This window comes from Crocodylus porosus, unplaced genomic scaffold (assembly GCF_001723895.1).
Source record: "Crocodylus porosus isolate Cpor-Errol unplaced genomic scaffold, CroPor_comp1, whole genome shotgun sequence".
NCBI classification, from domain to species: domain Eukaryota; kingdom Metazoa; phylum Chordata; order Crocodylia; family Crocodylidae; genus Crocodylus; species Crocodylus porosus.
In genome coordinates, this window is record NW_017728886.1 from 8,416,554 (window position 1) to 8,439,290 (window position 22,737).

General features: G+C 49.3%; 1 protein-coding gene across 3 annotated transcripts in view; it reads right to left on the reverse strand.

The window, feature by feature from the left end:
- LOC109306583 (mitogen-activated protein kinase kinase kinase 3-like) overlaps positions 1–22,737 on the reverse strand; it is a 94,145-nt gene that overhangs the window by 50,408 nt on the left and 21,000 nt on the right. For all 3 annotated transcript variants that reach the window (XM_019530080.1, XM_019530064.1, XM_019530073.1), the window contains exon 3: positions 6,913–7,022. In XM_019530080.1, coding sequence (XP_019385625.1) covers positions 6,913–7,022 — 110 coding nt within the window. The remainder of the gene's footprint in view (positions 1–6,912; positions 7,023–22,737) is intronic.

Below are 22,737 nucleotides of genomic sequence, written 5' to 3' on the forward strand. Positions count from 1 at the left end.
TTGTTCTTCTTCCTCACTTATTCTAGCAATCCAGCATTGGAAATTCAACATTCAGCCTGGGACCAAGCCCTGTTTTCATACAGCTGGATGAGAAACTCAGCCGCAAGTATTCTGCCTAAAGAAAAATTTAGATTTGCTGCAGGGCATTTAAACAAAGTTATGAATAATTTCATGATGATGTTTGGCACCACGCACAAATGTGCGTGCCCACACCAGCACACATTATCAGCTAGTTTTGCGCAATCCTAAATGCTAATAAAGGCAGCCAGAAATGTAAACAGCAGTTTAAAAGCTCTGAAAAGGAGGAGGAGATGGTACAGGACAGGAGAACGCAGAGGAATGACTAGGAAGTACAGAGGCAATAAAACACCCGTTCTTGTCCCGATTGTGATGGACACACAGAGACAGGTGAAAAACAGGAGGTCTGCTCAAAACACTTTTATCCAAATTGTTTTTCGGTGCAAAATTGGGCTGCCAACTACATGACTTTTCACAAGAAGTCTTTGCTTTTCAGGGAGAACGTGACTGTTTCCTCCAAAAAATAAAATAAAATAAAAATCCAAAAATCTAAATGCCCCAAAACCAAAATCTGTGGCTGTGCTGCTATAGCACCTCGTAGAGGAAGCCCCCCAAAGTTATGGGAGCTGTAACCAGGATGGGAACCAGAGACCACTGGAGGGACACATGCCTGCTTCATGTGTGCCACCGTGGTACAGTCAGCTTTGCGCTGCATGGTGCCTGTGCAACAGGCTTTGCCTTTCAGCAGAGCTCATCAGCATAAGGTAGCATCACACGAAGCCATTAAACTGCACTACTTCTGTGCTACCTCCCAGCACGAAGCCACCGCCTGCTCCATCTCACTGCAGAACTGTCTGGGCCCATTCTGGAGCCTTAAGTGGTTTTTTTCCCCCTGACAAGAATACTGAATCGAGCTAAAATCCCCCTTTTTGAACTGCATCAGGACATCGGGATGGCTTTGTCCGAGTCGAGGCTGTTCCAATCACTCGGGACATTTGGTAGCTTTAATCAGGGAGCTGTACTGTAAGTGCCTCAGGTTTTCAGTCTCCTTGACAGAGCAGACTACATTTCCCAGGACGTATTGCCTCTCTGCTCCAAGACAGGAGAGGATGGAGTATCAAGGGGCGTAAAGTCCAACCAGCAAGCCTGGTCCACAACAGGGAATAGGAACATGTATATCTGAACCATAAATCCCAAGACCTCACAACAGCATTTCCAAACAGGAATTTGGAGGAAGGAGGTTTTGAATTTTTGCTGAAATTAAGACTGCAATTTTATGACCCAGCTCTGCCTAACAGAACGCAAACCCCCAGCAACTCTCCATCCAGCTGGCTGGTCCCAGCCTCACAGGCTGAGCTCTGGCCGGACTCAAGCCTGACTCATTTGAATTGCATGAACCAGCAATTTGCTGTGCTCCAGTGTCCTCCGCCTCCCCGAGCCCAGCCCAGCCCACTCTGGGTCTGTAATTCTCCGGCATGGGTGTGCAAGAAGAACAAGGTGCCAATCATGGAAGCTGATCATCCAACACCCTGGGATTTCAAGGGGCCACACACTAAGTACGCCTACATCTGGTCTCTTTACTTTTAAAAACTACATGCGAGACACCCAATGTTGGACCAGTCCAAATGGTTTTAGGACCAGGACGCTTTTCCAAGAACTAATGCCGTAATCAGAGAGAACATTTGGATCCCCACAACAACAACAACTTTTAAGCCGAGTGACAGCCAATATTTTAAAGCTCATATCAGAGAATGACATAATGCAGCAGCCTGCTTTATAAATTAAGGTGGGGTGCATGTGCACATGTAAACAAGCGTCCTTGCAAGACACTCGCTTTCTGTAACTTCAGCTCTTCAGGGCTCACCCAAGAAACCTGGTATTTCCCTAGGTTCGAGTGAAGTCAATAATTGTGCCCCTGTATATACAGTATGTACCTCCATAGCTTCCAAAATGACAGCTAGGATTTTTCTGCCTTTGTAAAAGAAGTACGCTACTTCAGAAAAACTCTTCAAATGCCAGCAATCCTCAAAACATCCCCCACACGGCTTGCTGTGCTCTCCACCCATTGGGTTGCATAAAATGTTACCCTCCAAGGCATCCAAAGCTGTGCTGGATCATCTTATTTGACTGCAGCTGTAGAGAGCCAACTCTGAGTTTTCCTGGTCAATTCTGTAAACGTCTTGGATGGTCTTCAACATGGGCTGAACAACTGCAGTCGTTCACTTGGACAGCTGTTATACCCAGGCTGCACTTTACAACTGACATATGTGTGCAATGTATTTTTGTCTGAGTGCATCTAGAAATGCTAAAGGAAGTAATGGAGGGGACTGGTCTTTTATGCATCCAGAGAGGATCGGTTGGAAAAGCAATGAAAGACACGTGATCATTGTCAACAATGATTTGTTTCTATACTTGGTAGCCACTCGGCTAGTGCAAAACATCAATTAAAATTTCATTCTAAGCCACAATACTAAAGGACGTGGACTTGTAAGTGGACTTGTCCAAGTCAGTGGTTTTTAACCATTTCAGACTCAAGGTACCTCTTGGAAAATGCCAATTTTAAGCTGTCACTTGTTTCTTGACTATAGAAAATGATAGAGCAATTCTTTCATTGCAAAGAACTCAAAGCACAGGTCAGAGCATTTTTGACACTATGGATTCCTTTTTTAAATATTTGGGTTTATCTTGCAATTCCTGGATAAGGGTTCGCACACCTAACAGTGCTAATACTGTATGGCACCCTTAGCATCCCTGGTTGAGAACTGCTGGCCTTTCCATGCCATGATTCAGGCAATTAGAGAAGCTCCGTGCAACCTTAGCCATGTATTCTGTATACAAGACATGCAAGTTCTTCAGTCTCCCTTAGACTGTATTTACTTCTTCTATTTATATACCAGTTTTTCCAGCAAGGGCTCAGGGTGGCTTAGAATTAGGAAACAGAATAACTTAAAAACAGGAGAGGGACCAAAGAACACCCTGAATATCAAGATAGAACAGAGACCCTCTAAGCAGCATCTCGGCTTAGCTTTATTTGCTAAATGGCTGCCCTAACAGGAAAGTCTTTCAACGCTTCTGAAAGATGTCCAGGCTTGGGCTCTGGCAGCCTCAGGGGGGAGGGAGTTCCAGAGCTGAGGAACCACTGCCAAGGATGACCTCCAACACAGTTTTGCCAAGCAGACTTGACTTATTGATGGTACCTAAAGTAAGCAGCTCTCAGATGACCTTAGGGATTGCAATGGGATGGCTGGGTCCCTTAGGAATAGCCATTTATGGCCACACACATGAAAACCAGCACCTTGAGTTGCACCTGGAAAGCTACTGAGATCCAGTGCAGATGCTGGCGAACTAGAGATGCATACTTTTGGCGACCCACCTGCATCAGAAGTTGGGCTCCTGTGGATGGTTTTCAAGGGAAGCCCTGCACAGAGTGCATTGCAGTAGTCTAATATTGAGGTTACAAAAGCATGGATGATGGTGGTGATAGGACTCTGCAAGAAAGGGTCGAAGACTTCTCATCGATGCAGTGGGTGAAAGGCACTCCTAGCCCCTGCCACCACCTGTAGATCCAGGTGCAGCAAATGATCCAGGAGCCCCCCAAGGCTGCAAACCCATGTGACACGGAGAGGCTGAACCCTAATGATACAGGTTCCAGGCTCCACCAAGTCACATGGTCTGCCCACCACCATCACCTGTCTTGCTTGGATTCAGTTTTGATTGGTACATCAGCATCCAGTCCCCAACTTCAGCCAGGTACTGGGAAAGGATCACGGCCAAGATCAGAAAAGACGACAAGGTAGACCTGGGTATCATCAGCATATAGATTGCACCTCGCTCCAAATCTCTACACAACTTCACCCAGCGGCATCATATACACATTGATCAATAGGAGCAATAAGATTGCTATGGGACCCCCCTGGAAACGTCCCGAGGGGATGACGAATGCCTACCATCACCACCCCCTGGGATCTCCCTGCTAGGAAAAAATGGAACCAATTTAGAGCTGTCCTGCAAATATCCACCAGGTCGTGTGAGCACCTCTATCACCATTGATGAATGTTTCCCCAATCCAAGGGACAAAGTTTTTTTCTTATCGAATGGGGAGTCCATACTGCATAACGTGGCCAAAGTTTTCAGAATTAGAAACTTTAAGCCAGGACACCTGAATCTATTGAAAGGCATTTTTATATTAAAAAAAGTGACCTTCTAAATACAGACGGCACTGTTAATATGCAACTCCCACATTTCTATTGTAGGTCTTCAAATACTTAAAGATAGAATGCACCTGTAACAAATGCTGCAGCTAGCTATCATCCTGAATATAATGCATGCAACTGGCTCATCCTTGAAGAACAGCAGCATCTGGAACCTAATAAGCAAGAGTCTCACCAGATCAATATTAAACATACAGATCCGTTTAAGTAAGGGAGACTGCGCTCAACTTCTGGCTCGGTATTTGTGTATGACCTTAGCCAAGTCACTTAATTTTTGTGCCTCAGTTTCCCATCTGTAAACTAGGGATATTGTGCCTCACACTTTGTTTGGCTGGTCTATTTACACTGATCTCTGAGACAGGGAACATCTCTTAACGTGTCTGTATAGTAACCGTCACAACGGGGCCACAAACATGGTTGGGATCTCCCCAAACAACCATGGTATACATAGAAACTCTGTGGCAAGAATGATCTTTTTGACTGCACAGCACCTAACACCGCAAGTCTGCTCCAGGAGCAGAGCTCACAGGCACAACTCTAATAGAAACAATAATAAAAGGAAAGCTAATCAATACATGGTTGCCCTTGAAGCCCAGGAGGATTCAGGATTAAGCCTCATATTTATTTTCTTCTGATCAGGAACTGCAAACAGCCCTGCCTATTAACAGGACAGAATAGCTTATTACATCTGGGTGCTAGAAGACAGACCCCCACCTAGCTTCATTTTTCAATGAAGAGTTACTGTTTCAAACACAGCCCAACAGTTTTGCAGCGCATCAGGCACTTTGGGCTCCTATACATGTGCAGGGAGCCGGCTCCAACGCACTGGGAATCCAGTGTCAGAGCAAACTCAATTAATTGAGTCTTCTGGAGCACAGACTCCAGCATCACATGCATCAGCATCCCTGCACTGCAAAATGACGGTAGGGTGCTTTGAACTTAAGTTCACTCAATGAGTTTTTAGTTCAAAGTGCCCGCCACCATCTTTCAGCATAGGGGATGCTGATACATGTAATGTTCAGGCACTTCATTAGCATGGCTTGCTAATTAAAGCACCCCCCACATGCCTTCCAGAGCACATGTAAAAATGCTAGATCACCAACTGCACCAGTGTGTTGACTGGTACCACATCATGCCACATCCCCTAACACCACCTCCCATAGCATCTGTTGCAATTACCCTTAACATCAGGGAACAAATGCATGCTGCAGGGCTTTACCTGCACTCCTGACCTCCACTGAAAAATCCTAGAGTACATGCTATTGGCACAGCAGGCCACAGACCTCTGCATGTCACAAGGAAGCCGCAGCACTTATAGGAAGATAGGCACAAGAAACGCATTCGGGGTGACAGCAGGTGACTGACCACACCTCCTCTACTGGGTTTAAGCACCAGTCACTGCAACTTGTCAATTGATAAGGAACTGCTATCAGGGAGGAAGGGGGTCAATGAGGGGGAAGAACAGCAAAATAATTCAGCAGCTCCTCAAAGGGACCAGGCCTGGCCAAGTGCCCCCTGGCACGCCAGCAAGAAATAAATCTGCCTCCCCGTATCGTCAGCAAAACCCAAAGGATGTTGTCTTGGTTAGACACCACTGCACTTCACCATCTCCTGCCCTACCCTGGCTCGTTCTGTGCTACAGCTGGACCAATTCACTTCACAGCTATCGCCACATCTGGAAAGGAGGCAATTCTTGACGGACTTTTTCCAACAATCGACATTTCTGTCCTTGGCTCCACCTCTGCCCCTCAAGGCTCTGCCACTGCCTCATTCCTGATCCTCTATCTCCTTTCTGACTCCAGACTCCTTGCCCACATCGCCCCGTGTGTCTGTCATCACCTCACAGCTGAGGTTCTCCAAGCAGCCTCTGGAGGCATCTATGCATGGCCTCGGGTCCCGACTGAGGGAAATTCTCACACAAGAGAGCATATTTTAAACAGTCACGCCGTTGTTGTCTGAGGAAGAAAGTGGCTGAGTCAGACTTACGAAGTTAGGAGAGAGGCAGTATTTATGGCTAGTTAGGAATTGAGCGCCACTGCCAGATGCTTGCCGCGGTGACCCAAGTGGCACAGTCTGGCCTGAAGGAAGGGCAGACAGTGATCAAATTAAGCCATTCATCCTGCATGCATTGTACAGCTAAGGAGGGACTGACTGTGGGGCCAACGCAGCCAGCTCAAGATCCAGACACTCAAACCCAGCACTGCTATGGACCTAGCTCTGTGACTTTGGCTGGCTCTAGAAATGGGTTGAGTTAGTAGATCCAATCCAAACCAGCAGAGACGAGGCGATGCTGGCAAACGCATGTGCGTGTGGGAATGTGTGTCCCAGTTGCATGTGGGAATTGGGGGGCTCAATCCTGTCTTCACAGCTGGGCTGACTGGAGGCTGCCTTTGGGACCAGTCTGACGCAAGGCTCACATGGATGCCTTAACTGTTCTGTCTCGGTGGGTTTCAACGCTTCTAAAATTCATGTTGCACTGCTGGTCCGTGCTGCCGGGTGTTGCAATGTATTGCATCAGACCTGAAATTAGACGGCAAGATCCCTGCAGCAGGAAGCCTGACAGCTGCCTGTAGGCATCACGCCATCTGCATAAACAAGCACGACACCACACACTGCTTTCTAAGAGACTCTGGAGCCGTGCGGGCCCGCCAGGCATGCAGGTGGGAAGCTGGAAGCAGCTCACCTGTTTGCTGGAGTGAAGGCTGTTTTTGTTCCTGTGGCTGTCCAGCAGTCCCCCGCATTTGCCTAGGGCTGCCAGATCCTTCATAATAGAGTTGAGAGCTTCCTCTTCATCTGCAAAAAAGAAGAAATGAGTGAGTGACTGTTGCATGCCAAGTTGCTTTCCCCCAAAGCACCCTCCCCACACTTGTGGGGCTGCACAGAGAAATGCAGAGCATCACAGCAGAGGAGCTGCCCTCTTTCAAGATGAATGTTTTACAGGTCAGGCTTCTCCCCCCGACATGGACTAGAATTCCCTTTGCCCTTTTCCTCCCACTGGGAAAATTTTCCCAGGCAAAGGGAAAATCTTTCCACTTGACACAGAAAGCTTCGGATGAGGCCCTTTACTCCCCTCCAACATCCATTTCATGCACTCTCACTTAATCTCAGAAATGGTGTGAGCACACTATGACTCTCCATCATGAAAACAGAGTCTAATCAGGAAAAGGTAGAAGGGAAAAGGTTGAGGAGTGGGGCAAGCAGGAAGACTGCCTGGCTGGGGGAGGACAGAGAGAGTGGCTGGAGTACGTGGGACCTCACTTTCCGTCCTCAGGTGCGTCTGTGGGGGTGCCAGGAGTTCTGGCAGGTCCAGGCCATTTGGTCTGACACCAACCTGCAAGTCCCACAAACCCAGGTCACTGTTCCTCTGCCAGCAAACTGCCCACGCCTGGAGCCAAAGCCCGGACAATCACGGCTGCTTAATAAGCAAATGTGTCTAGTGGATGCCCAGCCTCCCACCTGACTCTCAAACCAAGACAGCACTCTTAACAAGAAGCCACTCCGCTGTGAAGGCATGACTGGTGCAGTATGCAGACCCCATAGTTGTAAGGAAGAGCATCCAGGGACACTGCTAGCATTTCCCGGTTGCTTCCCCCAAAAAGAAACAGGCCACAAAACTGACACCCTCTGCTTATGGTGGGATGTCACAGGAGGGCTAGCCCAAGTGCCAACATTATGGGAGTCTTTGCATAGATATCCTCGAGTAGCTGGAGGTAATTAGCAACGTTCACTTCCCCTTGATCTGCCGGCAATGCTCCTACCAATGCAGCCCAGGTTAGCCTTCTTTGCAACCAGGGCACACTTCTGGCTCCTATTCAGCTTATTGTCCACTGTAACCCTCCTGGTCCTTTCTGCAGAGCAAAATGCCGAGGCTCAAAACCAGCACAAGCTCCTCTCTCCCTATTTTCGAGCACTATGTGTAGCAGGATTGCAAGATGAATAAGCCTGCAAGAGAGTGGCTTTGGAAAACAGAGTCCACCCAGAACAGAACAAGTTCTCCTCCCCAATTATGCCACAACTGTGACCTAAAGTGAGCCAAACGCTGGAAGGCAAAAGGGGCGGGGGGGTACTCAAAACGTCTAAAGACTTGGTCATCTCGCTGATTTAAAAGGAAAAAACCACACACACCGTTTTCTACTTATTGAAAATAAATATATATAGTGCGTGCGTGCACATACACGCATGTGTGTATATGGATCTATACACACACGTCTATATAAACACATACTTGTGTATATATACACATACGTGTATATGTATATATACACATATATGCACATGCATATATGTGTGTATACACACGCTGCAAATATATAAAGTGTGTGTGTTGTGAGTATATATACATATATGCATATATAACTTGTGTGTACACATGCATAAAAAGAAAATTAATCAGATTTTATACTAGAAAGCCCCCTTTCGTTTTCACCACTGAAAAACTGAAGGGTAGAAAAAGAGATTCCCCACCCCTGATTAAAAAACACACACAAAAACCCAACAACAACAACTTGTAACTAAATTTTTTCTTAGCCCTTAGTATGGGAAGAAAAAAAGAAAAAGAAAAAATGAATTATTCAAAAAATAAAAAACTGACACAGAAAAAAGAAAAGAAAACAAAAGAAAATAGTAATGCCTTCCCCTCCCTCCAACCCACTCCATGATGCAGCTGGGTGGAGCTGAGGTAAGAACAGATATTTTTCACAAGGTCTCCAGGCTTTTCACAGAAGTCCCTAATAACCGTTTTGTGTTTGCTGTGAAAAAACATGGCAAAAAGGAGAAAAACCCAAGGAACTGCAGGCTTCCCCTTGCAGGCTGGTAGAGGTCCAGCTTGCAAGGGGCTGCAGGGAGTGGGATGCAGGGGGCACCGCGCGCGCACACACACACACACACACACACACACGTGCACACAGCAGCCAGGCAGTGTGGTGGGGAGCAGCTCTTGAGCTCCCTCCATGCAAATCTAAAGGGGCGAGGGGGGGTGGCGTCACAAGTGATGCATCGGGGGTGGGAAGGGACATGCCCCCCCCAGATTTCTGCGCCCACAGCGGGGTGCAGGGATGTAGCTGGACTGGACTAGCTCCAGGCAGGAACCACCTCTGCAGCCCACTGAGCGGGACCTGGCGCAGGAGGGAGCGTTGTGCCATGGCCATCAAGGTGAGGTGAACAATGATCACCCAACTGAAGTGGAGGGGGGGGACAACTGTGCACTGCTGCGCTGCCACCATGCCTCACCTTGGTGGCCATGGTGGCACAGTGCTCCCTCCCACGCCGAGTACCTCTTGCTGGCTGCAGAGGTGGCTCCTGTTTGAAGCTGATCCAGCCCAGCTGCAGCCCTGGCCTCTATTGTGGGCACAGAAATCTGGGTGGGGGGCACATGCCCTCCCCACCGCTCCCCCGATGCATCACCTGGGCCTTCCCCGGCCCCCCACCACACACCACCTGTGCCCACATGCCCCCTTTCCCGACACACCCACCCACCTTCTTCACACACTGGGGGGCTGAGGCCTGTGGGCAGCAGGTCAGGAGTGAGCAGGGCTGGAGGAGGCTGTGGCTTGGGAGCAAGGGGCAACAGCATGGGCAGGGGCAGGGCACAGGTACAGATACATCAGGGCTGCTCAGTGCCACAAAGCAGCAAGGGGGCCAGCCACAGCTGGACCCACATCCTGGTGAGTGAAGGGGTTCAGGGGAACTCTGACTATCTATGATTAAAAAAAAAAATCAAATGCTAAAATATATAGGGTTTTAGACTGTATTTTATGATATAGCTGGACTGAACTAGCTCCAGGCAGGAACCACCTCTGCAGCCCGCTGAGCGGGACCTGGCGCAGAAGGGAGCCTTGCGCTATGGCCACTGGTAGGCTTCCAAATTGCTTTAAAATGGTAAATATGTATCAATAAAACATTGTGTTCAACTGATACCTATACATATAGTGGTGTTTCATTTTAATCATGGAAAAACATGGATTTTGTGATTTTTAATCGGATAATTTGGGGTGTTGTTGTTTGGGGTTTTTTTAAAATCAGAGAATTTTGGATTTGAAAACAGAGAAAACCTGGATCCCTGCTACTAGCAAGGATTCAGTGAAACCTTTCAGTCCTTTCTACTCATGACCTGTTGATTCTGGTAACGGGGCCAGATACTAGAAGTTTGCCCGGGGGCGGCAGAGGTCGAGGTACGGCGCTGCACGGCAGAAAAACATACAGACAGGAACGGCATGTTGACAATGCACTTCTGTAACACCTGTTGCTAAAAGAGATGTGACCCCACGCTCACGTGAGAGCCATTTCCCTGTTCCTCTTACTCGCAGGAGGAACAAGCAGATTTAGAAATGAAATCTGGAATGGCGCTTGCAACAGAAAGGGGAAGATGCAAGTGGTGCAGTGAGCTGGGGGAAGGGAGAAAGGGCCAGAGGATGCCTTGTACGGTGGGGTTGGCTAGGACTTGAATTTACTGGCTGTCAGATCCAAAGCCCAACTAAGTCAAAGGACAGACTTGCATGGAGACCACTGGACTCTGGATCGAGCCCACAGATACCCTAAGAAGGCAGTATATACAGGAGCCAATCCAGTAAAGGCCTTAAGTATGGGCTGGATGTCAGTGGGGTACTGTCTTCAACGGAGCCAAGCGGAGGGAGGATGTGCATGACTAAGTGCTTGGCTGGACTGGGGCTACATTTACCCACTAGTTAAGACCAGAGAGCTAGCCAGGTCCAGAAGTGCAAGAGTAAAAAGCAAACCCTTAGCTAGGGGAAAAAAATAAGAAAAAAAAAAATGAAGTGGAGAGGCAACCAAGGTCTCCACTGTCATCTACCACGACGCCACCAGTTTGTCTGTACCTAAGGGTCTCCGTTTTCTGCATGGCATCAGGTCCAAACAGCACCAGAAGGGATCACAGTAAGTTTTTCCATTTGCCTCCTTCCTTTCCCTTGCAAAAAGCATTTCTTCTCTTCTCTCCCATCCCAGCCCAATCACAGTTTCCTAGATGACTGCACCAACCAGGCTGAGCCCTGCTCTCAATTACCGGCTAAACATACAGCAACCCCAGCACAATAATGCTAGTGCGGGCCTGGTCAGAGGAAGGGCACGCTCATCCTCCAGCAGGATCCAGTTGGGTGTTAATCATGAGACAGCTCCTCTGAGTCATTGCTAGTCTGGCTGCTCTGAAATCTCGGTTGAATACAATGTAAGGACCCTTACAATTATATACAGACAGTTGCTTTCTGGAGGGAACAGAGGCTGGAAAGCCAGAGCCTGAGCAATATCACAAGGCGCTTGCCCTTCCGCTTCAGAACTGACCAGCAGCGCAGTCGCGCCTCGGCTTGCAGGAGCTCATCTGAGCAGCTGCTATTTCACTCAGCCTCGCGGGGAGAGAAGAGACGCAGCTCACTGAGATCCCTCTGTAGGCTCGCCCCGGGAAGCTTCGGAGGGGTTCACAATACTATAGCACACGAGGCGAGAGAAGGGAGCAAACTAGCACCCCGTGTCCTTGCTGTTCTCCAGCACTCTTGCATCACGGAGCACTTTGTTTCAGAAACTGCTTCAAGAGTCACTCACTTCTCTCCTTTCTTCAACCCACCTCGCTTTGTCTCAGAGTGAAAGACCAAAAGACTTCTCAGGACTCCACAGCACTCCAGTGGTCCATGGACCATGACAGAAGAAACTTGGGACATGCCCATCTGGGGCTTCCAGATGGACTCACGGATAGGTGGGGTGTAACAGCATTAACAGAGATGTCATGTCACCAAGGTCTTTGAGCTACTCTTGTTACCAAATAAATGAAAGGCCAAGGGATCCTTAAACAAACTGCATTTCGGTTTTCTCCCACAATCTCATTGCTGCAAGCATTGTAAAGGGCTTCAGCATCAAGGCTTTGGGTTTTGTCCCTAGATGACAACACTGCCAGAGGCCTCCAGGGAAGGCATACAAAATAGCCTGCAATGCGGTTTTAAAGGTGAAGAAAGCTGGAGCTGGTCAGCTGTGCAAAATGCAAAGAGGCTGACAAAGAACCGCACAGCTGTAGCATGCACTGGAAACCTGGAGACTTGCAAAGTGGGACAGAGAGTTTGATCTGAAATGCCAGCAAGCCCAGGGGCTAGTTAAACTGGTCTTCACTGGCTGGACAATACCCAGGCCCGGGAGAGCCAACAATATGGCTTTCAGGATGGTGCGGGCGATGTGCAGAGAGGGGTGCAGCAAGGTTACAGAAGGAATCCAGCTGCCCATAAGACGCAGAGGGACCCTATATTTTCCCACTACCTAGGTTAACCTTATAGGAGAGCAGCACAGTCTTGAAGACCTAAGGGTCTTGTTGTACATAGCGATTTTGGTAGGAAAAATGAAGTTATAGAAAGCTTGTGCAATTGAGCACCCTTCTCCCTCCCTAACACAAATTAATGGAGTTCCCTACCTTACTTTTCCACTTCACTGATGGCTCATTTGCAAGCCAGGTCTGCACTAGCATAGGTCATGTCAGTAGTTTGATTTCACCAAAAATCAAACCCCACCCAACCAAGAAGCAAACCCGGTTACATGCTCCAACACACTTCCTCTCCTGCTGGACCTAAAGCCAAATCCTGACCTGCCCACACCAGCCTAAGGGCAGTGCAAGCCATATCCTCTGCTGTTCCCACCCATCCATACTAAGACCCGCATGGCCATGAGTAATTAAGAGGCCAGTCAACTACAAAGCTCCAGAAGCTGTTTTGTGTGAGCTCTCCCTCCACTGACTCTGCAGGGACTCTTAGATCTCCTGCATATGCAGCATGGGCTGCAGGAGTCCAGCAGTCCTCAACCATGAAGGAAGGTAGTGCAGATTGCTGACTGCAAGCTCCATGAGACCCACCCCGAGGTATCCCCAGGGTCCTAGACTCAGAACAAAGAGTGGGAGCCAAGAGACATTGCCAATCACTTTGCGATGCTGAAGACTTGCAGAAATCAGAAGTATCCACTAATTTGGGGTGTCCGGCCTGACTGTTTCAGGAGCCCTCTCCCCTGCTCCAGAACACAGACTTAGAGCCAGGCAATCACCCATGTGAAACCCAAGAGTTAATTGCCCAAGTTTGGGCTCCCAAGTATTGAGGCACTGAAAAAGAAAATCAGCAAGGCTTGAGATACTTAGGCCTGTCCTGCTCCCAGCTTTCAAGGTCCCATCTCGTCAGTGGGGCAAATACCTTTCGCTGAAATGCACTTTGCTCTTCACCCAAGCAGCGCAGTGCACAAAGCATCATTTGCCTTAAGGAGGGAACCCAAACATCGACACCACGACGCTCCGGACTTCTGCAAGATGAGACAGGAGTCCAGCCGCACAGAAGCCAATCTCTTCTTCCTCTATGAGTATGAACAGCCGTTTCCCTCCACTGAAGCGGGACACATTTGCATTTCACAAGCCCTATTCTAGGCTCTAAAAACAAAAACAGTGGTAGGGGACTTCCCTGAAAAGCTGGGTGTTGAGGACAACCTGGAAATTACAACATAAGCGGGTGCCAGGTCCCAGTCTCCCGAATTAAAAGCGAACGCTCAGAGCGTCAGGATCCCAGCTGCCGACACAGCGGGAGCACAGCTTACATCACTGGCTGCAAAACCGATGCCTCTCATGCCTCGCTCCAAGAGGACTCGCATAGAGATGATGTTTCCCAGACAAATCCTCCCTCCTAAACGCTGCTCTCAGGGTCTCCGAGCAGCCTCGCTGGAAGGGTGGGGAGTTTCATAGCATGGAAATGAACATCCCGCTCAAGAGCCAAACAAGGAACGGAGGAGCCCTCTGGCTAATCCGAGCCAACAGCCACACCCTGGGCTCTTCTGCAAAAGGAGTCTCGTGCTCTGCTTGTTGGGCTGCTTTCACTGCTCCCTGGGGTGCGGGCTGACGAGCCTTCCCCAGACAGGGGTCCCAGGCGAAGCAGTGGGAATCCCATGCAGGCAAGTGGCTTCCAAGACAGGGTCCCTGTTGACGCACATGAAAAAGGCAGCCTGGACACTACATAGGAAACCTGCCTCCAAGCTGTGCTCAAGCTGCAAGGCCCACCAGGCAGACAAAGTACTATGTGGTACACAGATGTCCCCAAAGGCACCAGGACGTTGTGCTGGCTTTCTGGAACAGGAATGGAGAGCAGGTGAAAGTACTGGGCACCTTTCATCCTCACTCTGCCCCTGCTTTTTCGTTGCATTAACTTTGCCTTGCCGAAAAAGTGTCACTCTGTCACCGCGCAGAGAGAAGTTTAGTATTTCTCTACAGAGCACATGAGCAGTGCCACCCATGCCAAGGCACTTCAGGGCAAGAAGGGGCCAATTACAATAGCAAACAGGAGCACAGCAACATAACTCAAGCTGTTTGGTTTTGTATTGGCCATTCCCTTTGTCCCCGGTCTAACTGTTGGCCCTCTGATCCCCTGCTCTGCTTTCCAGGTCACCGTCACCAGCTCCTCTGTATGTGTCCCTGAGGAATTAACTTCTTTCTCTTCCTTTCTTTTATTCCTGGGTTGCTGCAGAGCAGTGATTCTCAACTGGGGTGGCATGAGATCCTTTTAGGGATTGCATGGCACCCCACGGCACGTCAGATGCGCAAACACTTGCACCTAATTCGCAAGATAAACCCAGAGATTTAAAAAAAAAATAGGAATCTATAGGGTTGAAAGCCACTCGGACCTGCTGCAGCCTGAGTTCTTCGCAGCAGACGAACTGCTCTATTGTTTTTCCATAGCCAAGAAACAAGTGAAAGCTAAGAGCTAGCCATTTCCAAGGGGTGCCCCGAGTCTAAAAAGGCAGAGATAAACTGCTCTAAAGCCAACCGGGACGTCTAAACTACGCTGGAGAGCAGTTCTCTTTTTCTGTTTTGTTTTTTTAAGAAAAGTCCCTGTCTGCTGCCATTTGAAAGGAAATGAAATAGTCACTCTATTAAACGTAACTAGTATTGGATTAGAGCCAATGAGACCACTGAACTCAATGAGGGAGGGAAAAAAACACACTGCCATCCACTTCAAGGGACTTTAAAACAGGGCTCGGTGCAAGATGCAGGCGCTCAACACCTCCAACTCAAGCCCCATCCCCTTATATGCCTCCTCCTACCAAATCCATTATCATTTAAGGCAGCACCCTGCAAGACTGCATACACAGCAAAAGTCCTTTCAAAGGAACCGCGGTAGTTTGATGCCCGTGTCCTCCGGCAGCAGGCACGCGCTTTGTGGTTGGTCCAGCTAGCCGGCTTCATTTCTGGTGGGAGCAGAAGGCAGAAGTATCCTGGTCTCAACGTGATCGATTCGCTTCCGAATGAGAACATTACAGCAGGAAGAGAGAGTCTGAAGGTCAGCGCAGACCACCCAGATTGGGCCCACTGTCAAGAGAGGCAGAAAGTGAAGAGGAGACAAAGGAATAGTTTAGCTGTACTCAGATGGTCTAGACGGGACTGTTATTGTTGGCTTTGCTAATAGGTCATTACTAAGAGGCAGTTCAAAGTAGTTTTGTGGAGCTGCTCCCATGAACAATGCAAGAAAAAAGGGCACCAGCTGCCTTTAGTGTCAAGAGGGGCATGAGGGAGGATCCAGCAAAAGCTGATGTGCTGTACAGTTTATCATCTCAGCAAAATAGGGCCCAGACTGGAAGATCAAGGAGCTGCAGAAAGGAAGGTGTCAGCTTCCGAGCCATGCCTGAACCAATGCCCCTTGGCAGCGCGCGGTAAGCTGTGCTTGTTCTGATAAAGCGTGAAAACCACAGCCGTGACCACTTGTGGTCATTAAAGATCCCACAGTGCTTTTAGCCGGAATAGCTTTGTTAGCCCCAAGTAAAATTTCCTAAGTGCTTTCAGTGGGTACAGACCACCCCTGTAGGAGGGGCTGGGACTGCTCTGGATATTCCCAGACAGAGAGCGGGGCTGGATGAAGGCCGACAGTACAGATCAGGAACACGGAGGGGGTGGGGGAAAGAGAAGTGCCCTAATGATCAAAACCAGCCATCTGAAGCAGAGTGCACAGTGAAGATTGCAGCTAGAAGGAACCTCAAGAAAATACAGACACGAATAGCTCTGACGCTCCAACAGGCTTCGCCCTGCCCCAACCTGTCCTCCTCCTTTCTTTGTAAAATGTGGTATTTTTGACATAGGACTTCTTTTCAAAGCTCCAGTTGAGATCAGGAACCCACTGTCCCCAGCTTTGCACAATGAGAGGGGGACACAGTCCCTTCCCCGAAGAGCTTAAGTGCATACAGCCTAGCCAGACAAAAGGTGGGAAACAAATCATGATCATTTTACCTTCCCCCACACCCCATGTGGATGGAGGCTGGGATCCAGGGCAAGTGGTCACAGAGAAAGCCGGGAGTTGAGTACTGCATTTCTGGACTTGAAGTCTCTCCTGAATGGAGAGGCCAGAGCATTTCTCCCAGTGACTTCTACATCAAACCCATAACGTGGGCTTGAGCTAGAGCCAAACCCAGCTGGATCCGCAGGCCGGATAAGCTCTGCTGGGCTGGACCAAACTGACCCCCTGTGCAGCGCCCCTACCTGCACACTGATTTCATTTCACTCCTGCCTGTCCCAACCCCAGTGTCCTTGTAGGTTCCTTCCCTGCGTATTTCTTGTCTGGTCTTTAAGGCACAGGCTGCTTTCCCCATGCAGGGCCCTGGAAAGGCTGTGGCGGAAAACATAGCAGGGCATCACACTGCCCCCAGCCCACCCCAGAGCTGAAGCTGAGCCCGGGATCCACCGCTGCACCCCAGGCTGGGAGCACGGATGCTCGACAAACATCCCCAGGAATCCCTGCTGCTCCCTTCCACACACACAGTCCTCCCGCCACGGGCACAGAGGCCAGAAAGCCTCACCCAGGTCCTTAGCTGCAGACACAAGGGGCTGGGGTGCAGGCTGTCTGCGGTGTCCCGTGCCAGCCCCCTGTGATGCATGCAGCTCACAGGGCGGAGGCCAGCTCACAGCTTGACCATATCTAGCTTCAGCTTCGAGCCATTAGATTATACGTCTTTGTCCACTTGAGGAAGAAGCTCACCACTATTAGAGGGTTGTCCCCACCAAGACATTGATCCAGTCCACTTCTCTTTGTTAAGCATCCTTAGCCTCTGGCTTGAGGCAGTTTCTTCGGACCCCGCATCCTTCCTATAACTCTTCCCTTTCCAATGCGTTCAATTATTTTCTTAAAGCCTGGACAGCACCAGCTGTACACACCAGTCAACCCCAACACTGCTTTTAGCAGCTATTGCACCTCCACACCCTCCCTCCATTCAAGATCATTCCACATGCACGTGGAAGGGCGTCTCTCTCTCGGCCAGCCTGCTGCAGTTTGTGGTCTGGACCCAGAGATTTCAGCCTCCGAGCTCAGTCCCCCTTACCTGAAAGCCAACCCTCCATCCTCCTTACTGCTTACTGCTTGCTGGACAGGCCACCATGAGTTTCTACCCTTGTAGGAGAGAGATTTCAAAGATCTTGCCTCTGGAGCAGAAATGCAGCAGTAACCAGAGCCTGTGGCCAGCACCAGTGAAGCGACAGGCTTGAGATACTGCTCTCTGCAACAAGGAAGTGGTTTTGTTGTTGGGGGAGGAGACTGTTCCTGGTGTCTTTTCGGCTCCTGCAAAAAATACCCACTGGGGTAGATGGTTACTACTGGAGGGCAGGACAAACCCCAGGTACTAGAGACAGGGCGCTGGCAGCAGCCACTGAAGCCAGAAGTAGGTAACTCAGGGAAATGTTTGGGTACCAAGCATGAGAGCCACCAGCACTGGACCTGCAGTGCTAGATGCAAAAGGGACTCTAACAGACACCTATCAGTCATGGGTCGATCATGGAGAGGAGACCTATAAAACATAAGCGTTTCCCCGCCAACACCATGCTGGCAGCATCTGTAGCCATAAAGACAAACTATTTATCTAATGACAGATCACCCTCCATTTAAGCAAGACCCCACTATATACAATGCATCTCACTCGCTGGGCCATGCTTGAGGAGTGGTATTAAATTCCACCTGAAGAGCAAAAAAGAAAAATACCCAATTACTCAGCTTGCTATATAACGGGTCTGAAGTGAAAGTTAAAGGCAAGCACATTTCCGTTGTTACAGTATGCTATCCCTCTTGGAGAAGTGAGTCAAATCCAGTGGTCATTCACCCTCCAGCAACCCCACAGAAGTAATCAGATGTCATGCTAGAGCAACCAAGGGCAGACACAGCTCAGGGAGTCCCATGGATGAGCCATGTGAGCAAGAAAACCTTCCCCTACTGCTCTGCAGGATTCCCAAGACCTCTCTGAAGGCCTGCCATTGATCTTCTATGCAACTTGGGGCTTTGCTGGAGGAAAGCTGAGTTGTTGGGGCCCTGGAAGATGCATTTACCACGTTCCAGGAATGGCACAGGTCAGGAAAACATTGCAGGCTACGATTTGCATCCCAAGTTCGTGAACTGTTTGATCCAAGAGAAAACAACTCACTTAAGTGGATTTTTGTTTAACAGAGAAATAAACTTGAGGGCAACCGAGACAATGCGATCCCTGCATGTAACTGCAGCCCAGTCCTGTAGACACCTGCACCCACAAGAAGCCCTGCTGACTTCAGCGGGATCATCCCGTGTGCAAAGATACGCCTATGCCAAAGTGTTCACACAACCCGGAGCTTGATAAGTAAATACAGGGCAGAGAAGATAGGATGGGAAAATAAGCTGCGAATTATCAAACCTCCTGTCTAAATCAGCCAGATGAAACGGAATTCAATTTGCATTTGAACTTCCCCGAGAAAAAGCAAAAGACTGGAAGAACCTGGCCGACAGGACTGAAAATACTCTGAACTTATTCAGGGGACAAATATCATGTCCTAAAACACCAGGTGACAAGTGCCTTGTAAATAGGCAAGATAATGCCCCTCAGAAATGGTGATGTTATGAGGCAAGCTTTATTATGCACTTTAAAAGGCCCCACCAGAGGAGCAACGGTTAAATCTCTCGTAAGAGAGACAGCACCTTTTCTTGGCGACTGCAGATTTGCAGGTTTACAGGTGCACCCTCTACCCACCCCCTCAGGCTCAGGGACTTCAGAAGGGCGGTGAGAAATACCGGCAAGAAACCCTTCAAGATTCACAATTCAAGGGTTTGGTTTGCCTGCGGAAAGAGCAGAAGTAAGGGCAAGTTGTCAGCACAACACAAACTCAAGAAATGGTCGTTCTGCTGGAAAATATGGAAATCTTCCACAATACTTTAACTCCGTGATGTTTTTGGAGAGCGGGAGCTCTCTGTGCCCCATGCGCTTTTGGGCAACCGCAGATTACTGTTATTTTTACTTTTTTTTTTATTCAGGCACCAAACCCCCAAATCCATTTATTGCTCATGGTCCTAGGTTAGCTGGGTCAAGTCAAGGCCGAGCTGCCTGGGCAACTCTCGGGCCCCAGAGAGCCGCGACGGATTCCCAATACAAACCAGAGTTAAGGCTGCAACGATGCCAGGCTCAAAGCCAGGCCACCATGAGCACACTCTTCCTCAATCCATAGCACGTGTCCTATTCCTAAAGGCCCATCCCTACCTCCTCGCCCAGGGCTCTTGCAGGTCTCCTGGAGCAAGACACAACCTTCACTCCAACCCCTCCAGAATACCATTTGCTCAGGCCATGCAAGTGTATTGTAAATTAGAGCCTCAGAGAGGCTGCTCTAGCAGACGCTTCCCTGCAAAGAACGGGTAAGAGGGCAATGCAGAGATAGCATAAAGCCAGGTTTGCTCCTCCTCTTGGACAACATCTTCTGTGCTCTTCCTCCCAAGAGAAGCAGCACAGGCTCCAGCCCGCTAAAAGGCTGCAATGCTCTATCATCATCCATCCTGCTGGCATGACTGGAGTTGGAGCTGCCCCTATTGCTGAAGGCCCAGTTTTATTTCTCACACCTGCACATCTATGAACTGTTAAGAAAAGACTCCCAAAGAATACAAGGGGAGGGCTCCAAACTGCGAGCACAGAAGCCCAGTTTTAAAAAACAGACATCCAAAGAGATGGCAGGGGAGACATCTCACTGATACTGTACTGCTATCGGCAAGGAGAAGATGTTATTTCAAGGATGTGGGATATTTCTGTTCCAACAAACAGGGAAGTGAACCCCAGCACAGAGAAAACTGGACCCAAATGTGGGAAGCAAAACTCATTTCTCTGCTGGCCTTGGATTCCCCCATTCATTGGTCCTGAATTTTCAGAAGTGCTTTCTTCTCCTATGCTGAGGCCTGGACTGTAAGAGTCTGTAATGAGATCCAGTTCTACCAGCGGCAGAGGCCTAGCCAGCTAGGTAAAGCTTCAGGAAGAGAGAGGATAGAGGAGAAAGAAGAGTCTGCGTGCATTATGCCACGGCTGGTACATGTGACAATTCAGTACATGCAGGGCCGAGACCTGCTGCACATCACTGCATGGCTGCATCTAACTTATTTCCTAAAGAACTCCCTCCCACCCCCGAAGGCAAGCTTTTCTACCTAATCCATTGGAAGAATTACAAACACAAGGCTCAGGTTTGTATCACAGCTATTCCCAAGAAGACACCCCCACTACGTGAGGGTAGACTTCAGCCAGTAGCAACTACCCGGTACTTATTCTGAATAGATAGTTATGATGCTGAGTCGTTACTAATTACTGGGGATGAAGTGTGACCTAATGCCTAAACACTGACTGGAACTGGGGTTTGTTCCCAACCTTGCTAGTGGCCTGTTGGCCAACCTTGGGCAGATCACTTACCGCTCCATGCCTCAGTTTCCCCATCCATAAAATGGTGAGTGGGGAGTGGTTATGTAGATCTCCTTTATAAAATGCTTTGGGATATACAGGTGAATAGATTTAGATCAATGTTTCTCAACCTTTTTAGACTGGAAGCACACCTGAACAGATTCAAGACACCCCTTAAGAAATGCCGGCTTTTAGTTCTCCCTATTTTTCTGCAGTCAAAAAAAGAATAGAATGGTTTTTCTGTTGCAAACTGCTCAGCAAGACCACAACTCTGGACTGCTCTTTAAAATCTCTGGATTTATCTTGTGAATCGTATTAACAATGCTGACATTGCATGGCATCCCACATCACCCTTGACAGGATCTTGTGGGGCCCCGGTTGAGAATCACTGATGCAGGTGTTATTATTCAGCAAGAAGCAAGACTCAGGATTACAAAAATCCATGCATACAGAGTGCTTCACCACCTATCTGATCCACCAAGCCTCCGCCACCCTCTGCTGGGAAAGTCCGTCTCAGGAGATTCAGAAACAGAGGTGACTATCGCTATGCAAAAGAAGACGGTGTTTATACAACACGGCCCTGTAATCCCTGCAGGCAGCAAAGGCTCGGGGGAGTCCAAATGAAACCTAACCTGGCTTTGACAGCTCCCATCCCGTTAAACATTAACAAGAGCGGAGGAGGAGGAGGAGGAGCGGCAGCACAGCTAGAGGCACGGACTGGGTCTGGGGCTGCTAAGGACATGTACACACGTTTAAGTGACTGGCCAAACCAGGTAAGTCGGCAACAGCCTTAGCCTTCAGCTGAACCCGCAGACTCAAGGCAGGCCCTTCGTGCGTCTGTGGAAGTCGCGAGGAAGTCAGAACCGGGCCCTTAAAGCACAAATGTCACGCTTGGGCACGCTTGAAAGGAGGAAAGTGCTTGCCCAGAAAGAAATGCAGCTGCCCGGTTCTTCCCCCCCAGACCGATGAAGGTACGTGTGTTCGCATAAAGGGCCCTTTCTCCCCTCCCAGCCCTGCTCCCCCTAAAACTCAATAGCTCCAGTGAAGCCACAGTCCCGGGTCTGTGAGATCATCACCAGTTGCCATGGTAACGGTTGTGCTGTCCCAAATATCACATCACAGGTCTGATCCCGCTCTCCCCCGAACTCCCAGCTGAACTCGGTGGGAGTCTGGAGCAAGGAAGACATGTGAAATGACTCAGGAGGAGGGGTAGGGGGGCCCCGGGAGGGAGGACGTGTTTGCTTGAACACAACCAGGTTTCGTAATGTGCAAACAAGGCACAAAACGTGAGAGAAAGCAAATCAGCCGCACGCGTGCAGCTCGAGATGAGGAGTAAAAAGAAAAAAAAGCCCTTTACTAAAAGCAGGAAGGTTTTTACAAGCAGAAATCAAAGCAAGGAGGGATTGCAGGGTACGTTCATGCCTGGGTGGGTACAGGCAGCAATGTGCCCGTTTCCACAGGGCTGCTGGAGAGGATAACACCCCCAGCCCAGCCCAGGCTATCCTTCAAACCCAACCCTGCTTGAAGAGCCCCTCTAGGTCTCCAGGGTGGAGGGAGGGCAAAGCCACGATGCAGCCACAAAGCAGCCGTGCTTTACCTTGTCTTATCTGTGATCGGTCCCACCGCCCAGCAGCCTGGCCTGGCACAGCCCCTGCACCCAAAGTGGCCCAGGGAGAGCACAACCATGGAGGATCCCCTGCTAAAGGCATCCTGTAATGCAGGGACTTGCTTGTTGTGTGCCCCCACTAACACAATCCTGTTCTTTCCTTTTCTTGGCCCTCAACTTACCCGTCTGCCAAAACACAGGCCAAAGTTCTGGCCCATTTTTTTTTTTTTTTTTTTTTTT